At 36.2% G+C, this 10,008-nt stretch overlaps 1 protein-coding gene across 1 annotated transcript in view; it reads left to right on the plus strand.

Annotated features, from left to right (window-relative positions):
• Smp_161670 (beige/beach protein-related) overlaps positions 1–10,008 on the plus strand; it is a gene marked incomplete at both ends in the record, with an annotated part of 112,157 nt that overhangs the window by 73,470 nt on the left and 28,679 nt on the right. The window contains 3 exons of the mRNA XM_018791404.1: positions 592–804; positions 4,253–4,651; positions 6,696–7,171. Of these exons, the coding sequence (XP_018645460.1) occupies positions 592–804; positions 4,253–4,651; positions 6,696–7,171 (1,088 nt within the window). The remainder of the gene's footprint in view (positions 1–591; positions 805–4,252; positions 4,652–6,695; positions 7,172–10,008) is intronic.

A 10,008-nucleotide genomic window follows, 5' to 3' on the forward strand; every position in this document is an offset into this window, starting at 1 on the left:
CTGACCCGCTCTTCCGATCTCTCAGCTTCATAGTCAGAGACGTTACCACTGAGCTATTCGGGCTGTGAAGCTGAGTGACGCGGGATCGAATCCATCAGGGAGCACCAGTTCCCTCAAGATTACAGGCACACTTTGCTGACGAGTGTCAAATAGCACGAAACCCATGTCCAGGGTTTCCTGTTGACCACCTCCAATCACCATCTCTTCTCAACATAGTGCACGCAGTGTCGAGCCACGTAGACTAGTAGCCACATTGCAACTTGGTTGATAGTATTCGATCAGCACCAAGACGGACTTGACACGCATATGACATTGATCACCACCCAGTGATCAAACAATTGTCTTAATCTTCACTGTTCCTTCTGTAAATATCAATCCATCTTCTCTGATTTCATTGTTCATGCATTTTCCTACCCATTGCATTCCGTTTCGATTCTTTCCTTATCAATCTTCTACCGGAATACATTCTATGTCTAACCATCACCATATACTACTTATGAAGGTATATAAGTAGACACCATCACAATATCACAATCTTATCCATTTTTCCCTATTCTTCATCTTGTTAAATACTTCTATTTTTTCTTTTAGTTAATGGAAGCTTTATTACATTTATTACAAGAATCATTACTAATATGGGAATTGAATTCATCTCAATGGAAAGAAGTACAAGTATTAATGATACATTTACTATTATGGTGGATTACTAATAGTAATTATATACAATTACGTTTATCTATTTATTTATTAACTCAATTACATTATATCATTTGTCAACTTGAAAGTAGATCATGTTATGAAGAAGTAAGTTAATTGTTGTCATAGTAACTATTTTGTTGCTATGACTTTAGAAAAGATTGCTGTTGCCAATTGGTTATTGATTTTTATGTCCAGATTATTATCACGTGATTTATTTACTCATCGAAATACGACTTGCCTAATCTTAACACTGTGTCAAATCAATGAGGTTAGACATTAACACCGCTGGATGCCGGCCGGCTCAGTGGTCTAGAGATTAAATGATCTGGCGCGAAACGGATAGATCCTGGGTTGGAATCTTGCGAGGCACGATCGTGGATGCGCACTGCTGAGGAGTTCCACAATAGGATGAAACGGTCATCCAGTGCTTCTAGGTTTTTCATGGTGGTATATCTTCAATTGACTCATGATCTCAATTATATAAAACTAAATCAATGACGTTCGACCGGTATGAACATTCTAGCGTCCTTATTGATCCTTTGTCCGCCTAGCCCTTCCAATTGAGTCTAGAACACCGATTATAGCTTCTGCTATGTGAATCATTTATTTTAAGCATACTTGGTCTATATGCCAGATAGACAGACCGTATCACACCATAAAATAGAAAATAATATTTGTATAAAATCAAGCCAAATGTGGCTCTGAACATGGGATACAACAATCAATAAACTGAATATAATTTAGGGACAGTAAATCGTATAATAATGATAATCCTGTTTCCTCTCGTAGAGGAGCATAGGCCACCCACCAATATTCTCCGTTCAACCCTGTCCTGGGTAATCCTTTCTAGTTCTTTCCAGTTGTTATTCATGCTTTTCATATGTGATTCATTCTCCTGGCTTTCCTCTTTTCCGCTTCCCTTCTAGATTCCAAGTTAGGGCTTGCCTTATGATGAAGTTTGGTGATTTCTTTAATGTATGTCCAATACACTTCCAACGTCTTTTCTTAATTTTCTTCTTCAGCTGCAAGATGATGAATATAGATATAAACAATCTAATTGCTCAATAGTTAAACAATAAGAATATATAGAATAATCATCCATTAGTAGGTCCTGGAAGTTACCCGTAGTTATGTCTTCGCCAGGATATACCACTTCTATAACTAAAATCTGAGAATCATACAGTAAATATACCATTTGTAAAGTGTCAATCAATCGTTTCAGACTCTTCGATTTTCTGAACCTTTAGTCGCCAGGTATTTCACTTTTGGTTGATGATAAATACTACTTATATCTATCGACATCAGTAGTATACCCCACAATAGGAATGAGTCGATTAATAAGGAAATGAATGATTAAGTGAATTTGATGAACTATTAAATGAATAAGAATAACCGACAGCAACCTGACATGTAAATATATTTTAATAATGTCAAATGTTGTCAGTAGTTAGTTCCTTTGATGCTCTTCTTAATGGTTACTGATTAATCTTCTGACTGAATGCTTGACTCGGTTTCTTAAACCTTTCTGATAACCAAAGGCTAAATCTTCACGAGAGAAAGGGTACGGACTATGAAAAAAAAACGCTTTAGTTCAATGTTAGTTTATGTACAGAAAATTGAAGGTATTTATAGCATTTCAGATGACCCTGGGCTTCTGGAAAGTTTTGGAACCCTACATATATGTGACTCTTCACTTTCTAAATGTTTCTGAGATACTTCTACTCAATGGTGATTAGATAAAATGTTTACAAGTGTTTTGAAGGTGTCTCTGAACGTTTGTAGAGGAATACTTTGAGTGTACCCTACACTTACACTAGCTTTAAGTCTCTGTCAACTCTCCTATATAATCGATGTAATATTCAGTTTAATCGTTTGATCGTTATTACCAATAGTTGTGTTAAAAACTTACTTTACACTACAAGCTGACACTAGCTATAAAGCTAGCAAAAATCAAGATAATTTGGACTAGATTGAAATATTCTAATAGTGAGAATCAACTACGCCATGTAGGAATAACTTACTTGCTTGCGCCTGTTACTCCCAATGGAGCATAGGCCGCCGACCAGCATTCTCCAGCCTAATCTGTCCTGGGCCTTCCTTTCTAGTTCTATCCAACTTCTGTTCATTTATCTCATGTCTGTCTCCATTTCTCGGCGTAATGTGTTCTTCAGTCTTCATCTTCTCCGGATCATGATATTATTTACAATTCAATGAAACGTTTTATCAGAAAGAAGGGTTTGTGGAAGTTTTTTAATTTAATAGTTGAATTCATGAGTCAATTGAAGCTAGACTACCATGGAAAACCTGAAAGCACTGAACTCACTGAAGACAATGGTGGATGGTGTCGCAATTTTGTGGATTAGTGGAGGTTAAACATTAACACAATTGGATGCCATCTTAGTGGTCCAAAGGTTAAGCGTTGGCGCGTGAAACCGATCGGTCCTTGGTTCGAACCCCGCAGGGCGCGGTCGTGGATGCACACTGTTAAGAAGTCCCATACTAGGACGAAACGGCCATCCAGTGCATCCAGGTTTTCCATGGTGGCCTAGCTTCAATTGACTCATGAATTCAAGAGTTCTTTAGCTGATATTCATTTCGTTCCAGTCTTTATTCCTTTAGTTTTCGGTAATTTGTGTAACATGACATACTACTTTGATGTAATAAGTAGCTTGAGCCATATCTATACACTTCTACGGTTTGTGGGTACATTCTCCACGTCCGACAAGATTAAACTTTACTGGTCATAGCTTCTCACTAGACTTCTTCACTTCACACTTCAGTTGTTTTATCTTTTTATAATGTAGGTCGTTTAACTTAGAGCCTTTCGATATCATTTTGGCAACGTTACAAATGCTTACTTTAAGTTTTGATCTTTTAGAAATTGATACACAAGGGCTAAATCAGTTTTTTACGATGACCGTAATTGCAACCAAGTTGTCTTCATGATTCTTTTCCCTGTCGTTAACCTCTGTCATTAGATTAAAAGAGACGCTAAAGGAATACCATGATAAATATAACCTTTTCCTACTTGAAGGAAGTATAGGTAGTTCTATCCAGGTTAAAGGACTAAGGACTTGATAAATTCACCTGAGCTATAAATCATCTTCATTATTTCAACTTTGCAATTGTTTCGCGAAAATGTTTGGGTGAGTACTTTTGGCCGATCTCATTGTAACTTTCAGATTTAAGTAGATTTGAATCTAACCTGGAAGTACCTTGTGAGCTAGGGTTAGTGTAAGGACCGGTAAATGAGATTATTTGAAAGAGAAAAAAACAAAAGAAGAAAGAAGAGCTTACAATTCAGTAAGCCCCGTAGAACGAAGGCGAATGACGCCGGTGAGAAATAACACAGGTGTGAGATTAAGACAATCTGATAATCGAAACGAGAAGTTGATAGTGTACCTCATTCAGTTATTCAAAGTTCTTAAATTCACACTGTTCTCTTAATTCATTTATGTGGTAATGAATCATCAGGAAGTTATAACAGATAAGGAAAATATCCTGCGTTTATCATGAATTGACAAAGCCTTCTTTTTAATCTCCTATTGTCTAGATGGCATTTCTTCTTTATCGTTTGGATAAAGTCATTGAAATATGGTCAAATCTTGAAGAATCCATGACAACTATAAATGATATACATAAAATAGAAAAAACCAATGAAATCCCCAGTGATCATTTGATTGAAGTTCCTCTTCATAATGATGAAAGAAATGTAAATAGAAGTATCCCTTCTGAAATATATTTCGGGACTAATTTTAACAATTCTCAATGGCATAATCTATTTTTATATTTAACTCCAGTTATCTTTAAAGTAATTAAAGATCATAATATATCATTAGAAATGGAAAAATGGACACCTAATTTACCAAAGATGACACCTGATTTTCTTGAAAAATTTAAAATTTATCGTTCTATACCACAAGGTGAATGGCAATGTTATCTTGAATATCATGTAAGTTGATAAAATTGTCTAATTTTCTATAAGCTACTTAAATGATTTAAGTAACTAAATTATTTAATGTAAAATATTTAATCTTTATTTAAAAATACATGCATTATATATCTTTACATCTTTATTTTGACTCCACAAAGAGCTAATCCATTTTCACGACTCCATATCATCATATTATTGATTTAACTTTTGTAAAATTCACAAATATTAGAGGTTTTTCAATGGTGATCTATCTTAGATCGACTCATGAATTCAACTATTATAATTATTACAATCTCCACAAACACCATTCTAATAGTAATCTTCATGTGCTCATTAGTGACTGACTTCAAGAGAAACTTTCTGGAGTTCTAATGAGAAGCTTTGTCCGGTGGAGTCCAATCCGTGTCTAGTAGAAACAGTTTTCTTCCTCAGACAATAGATGAATGGTTGTACAAGATCATGAAGTTTTTGGAATTTCTTAACAATTGGGGTATACTAGATCGAGCTTGTACATTCCTATATCTGATAATCTTGTTTCTGACCTCAAGACCTTCTGTGATCCCTTGTTTCATAGTGGTATATAATATCTCACAGACCTTTCGACTACCTAATTGTTTATAGGAGACAACCTTTACGAACACTTTAGTCCCTTTATGTAAGGAAGATTATCATATTTCGATCGATCGACTAACTTCATTCTTTTGGGATGTTTTAAACAAATTGCTTAGATTTTGTATTCTCAATAAGGTATGAGAAGATGTTCTGAAACTGATAAACTATTTAAACTGTAAGTAATTTAGTCGGATTCACAAGGTATCATACTCGTGAAGAATTTCTAATTGAAACGAAGCTGTTGTCCAGTGCTTCCTACTTTAAGATGATATTTCGGTAGATGTCAGTTCATAATGAAAATTAATCTATTACATGGATAAGTATATGTAATAAGGTCTCGTGTGCGAATTCTTCACGTCTAGTCCATTTATCCAGCGCCCAACGATGTTAATTTCTAACTTCAATTGATCCGTCATTTTGAGCAACCCTTTATACTGATAATAATCATATGCTAACCAGTGACTAGATTCAAGATGGAACTCCTAATATTCTAGTGAGAAGCGGTGATTAGTCGAGTCCAATTCGTGTCGGATGTAAGAGAGTTATCAACGTCAGATAATGCATGAAAGATTGCAAAAGATGATGGATTGATTGGAGTTAGACGCTAACACCATTGGATGCCGGTAAGTTTAATGGTCTTTTTAATAGTATTATTATTTAAACACATAAATATTGGTACAAGGAAGCACCAGATACATATGCGCCACACAAATCTCATTCGATTTGTGTGAGGGCTGTGATACTCCCCAGGTGCCCAAACTGAAGCAGGTGGTTTTCTTAGGGGGCCTCACCTGGAGCCTTTAACCTAAAGGTCTGATCCACAAGTCAGTAGAGCATTGTGAGGAGATGCAGTCCCATGGTAACCGGTGACCAACGACTGATTCATATGCCATTTGTTCCCTCAGGATACTGGATCCCATGTGCACTATTGGTTTGGAATCAGGGTTTTCAAGCTACCCTAAGTGGACTTTCCATGTCCATCAACCCGGTTAAAGCACTGGACATTCGCTTTTCGTCCTCTCAATTTCGTAAACAACACCCCCGCTTCGTGAAGGTAACGAGTAGGACTTTCCTGACAGAGGCTGTATACACGTGCTAATATGAGAGCATTTGGAGAGGAAGAGCGGACTCTCCCAACTCTCAACCGTACCAGGGCATTTTGGGGCGTTCAATGGTCTACAGGTGAAGCGTTTCCATATGAGGTCGAAGGTTCTGGATTAAGGACAAAACAGTCGTCCATTACTTCCAGGCGTTCAATAGTGATCTAATTTAGATAAACTCTTGAGTCAAACTAAAATTCTTATAAATTCCTATTCTGTTAAGTAATATAGGTTATCGTTGATGTAGGTTTGTTCTCTGAGCTGGATGACTTAGTCGTGGAGCTTTCATCGTCCTTCTGAACAACATCATCAGCACTTATATACGCTTTTTGTTTGTTTGTTTGTTTCAGCTTCAACCAGTAGCCGAATTCTATACAACTCGATATATAATAAGTATAGAAACAAATCAAAATTTACATCATTCAAAAGCTAATGAAGTTATTAAACAATCACGTTATCATCATAAACATTATTTAGATAATTTATCATTCAATTTACAATCTTATCTATTATCTGAGATATCTGACAGTTCCAATGAAGCATTCATCAGTCCATACATAAGTCCCTCGAATCCTGGAAAGGTTACGGATCCTTCTATATCAAGAACAAGACAACGTATGACATCAATGATAACTTCAATGGATCTATCACAATCATCTATGAATAGTAATAGTAATAAACAAGTTAAAGAAGAGAGGAAAGAAAAAAAAGAAAAAAATTATTATTATCCAACAAAAATACAAAAATTAAATCAACAAATGAATTATTGGCATGCTTTATCTTATCGATTAATGTATACATCATTGAATGCTCCATGGTTTATAAGGTATATATTATTGATTGTTTATTTGATTGAATCTTATCAGAAAGGGGTTGAAAGCGTGAGTCAATTGAAGCTAGACCACCAGGGAAAACCTGGAAGCACTAGACAGCTGTTTCGTCCTATTATGGGACTCCTCAGTGGCAGTGCGCATCCACGATCTCGCCTCGCGAGCGAGATTCGAAACCAGGACCTATCAGTCTCGTGTTAGAGCACTTAACTGATAGACCATTAAGCCAGCATCCCATGGTGTTTATGTCTAACTTCAACTAATCTTATCCCCATCAAGTTATAACTGGTTAGATTAACTTATTTACTTACTTATGTCTGTTAAATCAATGATTGTTCTTGTTGTTAGAAAAGGGGTATCAGCCTCCGAAGGAACTTGGCTTTCATCATAGGATGTTATGACTTTCTTGTAAATGAAGACCTTCTAACTTCTAGGGTAGAGTTTAAATGGTTTAAATTATTTTTTCTGGTTAGTGCTTTTTTAGAGAGTTAGTTTTCTACGGGATGGGGTCGCTAACTGTTATATCTTGATCTTTGATTCTTGCTATGCCGCGTACTACTAGACTACTTGAACGATTGAACCCGCAACGTCGCAAGAGAGAAGACAGAAGACTAGTAATTAGGAATTTTATTCCCCAAAACAGTGTCAAATATAGTACAAAAATCTCATGTATTTATAGTTTTTTCGTTGAAAGTAAATCATCGTTTTGGACAGCCAATAGGCACATAGGGAGTCATTCTTATCCATCCAATAGGGAAGCTACACGTCGACTTTCTACAATGTTCCCCTAGTGGTGATTAGATGGAATGTCTTCGGCTCTTTCTGGGCTTCTTGAGGCTTCCTAGAATTTGCCAACGAGCCATCCTTACACTAACCCCATACCCAACAACTCCTCCTTCATCCAGGCTTGTAACCGGCAGTAGCCTCAGAGAGGTTCCAGGAGGAGTAAATATAATTTCTAGCCTTTAGCCACTCATTTAATTGGAAGCCATATACATAGACTCGTCCTTAGTTTTGTGCATAGGTATGAATATGAATTTCAACTGAGTATATATAGCAACCTTGGATCAAAGAAATATATAAAAAGGAAGCTTATAATTTAAATCTTTTTAGAAGCTGACAAAAATCTTTATACAATAAGAGATTTGATCAACAATCATCAGGTTGTATAGACCATATTATGAAAGTAGTGAATTAGAACATGTGTACAAGTTACTTACTTACACCAGTTACTCCCAATAGAGCATAGGCCGCCGACCAGCATTCTCCAACCCACTCTGTCTTGGGCCTTCCTTTCTAATTCTTTCCAACTTTTATCCATTTCTCAGCATAATGTGTTTTTTGGTCATCCTCTTCTCCTTTAGCCTTCAGGATTCCATGTGAGGGCTTGTCTTTTGACGCAGTTGGGTGATTTCCTCAAAGTGTGCCCAATCCACTTCCAGCGCTTGTTCCTGATTTCTTCCTCCACTGAAATCTGGTTTGTTGTCTCCTACAGTAATTTGTTGCTGATAGTATCTAGCCAACGGATCCAAAATATCTTGTGTAGAAAACTGTTAATAAACAACTATGTCTTCTGGATGTGTGTACAAGTAGTGACAGGCTAATCAATGGTTATATAGTGAACGAGGAAATAAATGAAGACAATCAAAATTTATTTGAACACAAAATTACAGAATGTCGTAATAAGATCTGAGAACCATACAGTAAATGCTCCATTTTCAAAATGTCAATCAATCGTTTCAGACTTGATTGTTCCTTCATTTCTATACCAATCCTTCTTTGTTCTCCTTCTCTTTTCTTTGATCTTCTTAACCTTCAACTTCTAGGCATTTCCCTTTTGATTGATGATCCATACTAGTTATATCTGTTGACATTAGTAGCACACACCAAAGTTATATGTTGTCGTTACATGACAAGTTGTTAGTCATTACTTAAAATTATCCTAATGAAAACTTTAAAACTAAAATATTTAATACAGAGAACGGAATACCATCTGTTGAGGACGTTAGATTCCCACAACTCACTTGAAAAAGGTTCTAATTTTGTAATTTTATTCTGAAAATTTGAATTTTATGTTTTTGCACCAAGAGATGCTTAGTTGACCTACATCTTAAATTTCCCACTTGGAAATCGTTGACTGTCATTCGTCGACGGATTTTTTTTCAGTACGCTATTTTGTTCTTCCCCCAGAGACGTTTCTATCATTGTATAAATAAGCTTGATTTATGTGCTTAGTGACCTCGTATTTTCTGGATGCTTGTAGAATACATTCTCGATGCCTCATCAAGACTTCTTGATCTAGTTTAGCAGAACCGGGGACAACGGATTAGAATAGCCTAATGTGTCACTGTGTCTTTGACCTTCGTTCCGTTTACCGAGTAAGGTGAACTCGTATTAGCATCAAGCTTACCACCCTCAAAAATATGAATCACGTTTGATGACCTTGAAATAGTAGTAGTCGTAATGAAAACCCTAAATCTAATTCCTAACCTTAACCATCAACTGTAAATTATAATCCTTATTCTTCACACAGGTTCATAACCCTCAAGTAATCCCAGCAAGTAGATGAACGTTCTGAAGGTCACTTTAGTTTGCAGATCGTCCATAAATTATAACCTCATCCTTTCCACTTAGGTAAAATGCTAATTGTCATAGGAGATTAGTGCCACTTTTTCGAACGACGTATTAAAGTGGTAAAAGTTTAAGTTCAGAAGGGGTTTTGTGGAGAATTTAGTATTTTCATAGTTGAGATCATGAGTCAATTGAAGCTAGACCACCATGGAAAACCTGGAAGCAGTGTAGATTGATAGGTCCTGGGTTCGAATCTTGTGGG

The sequence above is a fragment of the Schistosoma mansoni genome, assembly GCF_000237925.1.
Source record: "Schistosoma mansoni, WGS project CABG00000000 data, chromosome 3 unplaced supercontig 0077, strain Puerto Rico, whole genome shotgun sequence".
In the NCBI taxonomy this organism is placed as follows: domain Eukaryota; kingdom Metazoa; phylum Platyhelminthes; class Trematoda; order Strigeidida; family Schistosomatidae; genus Schistosoma; species Schistosoma mansoni.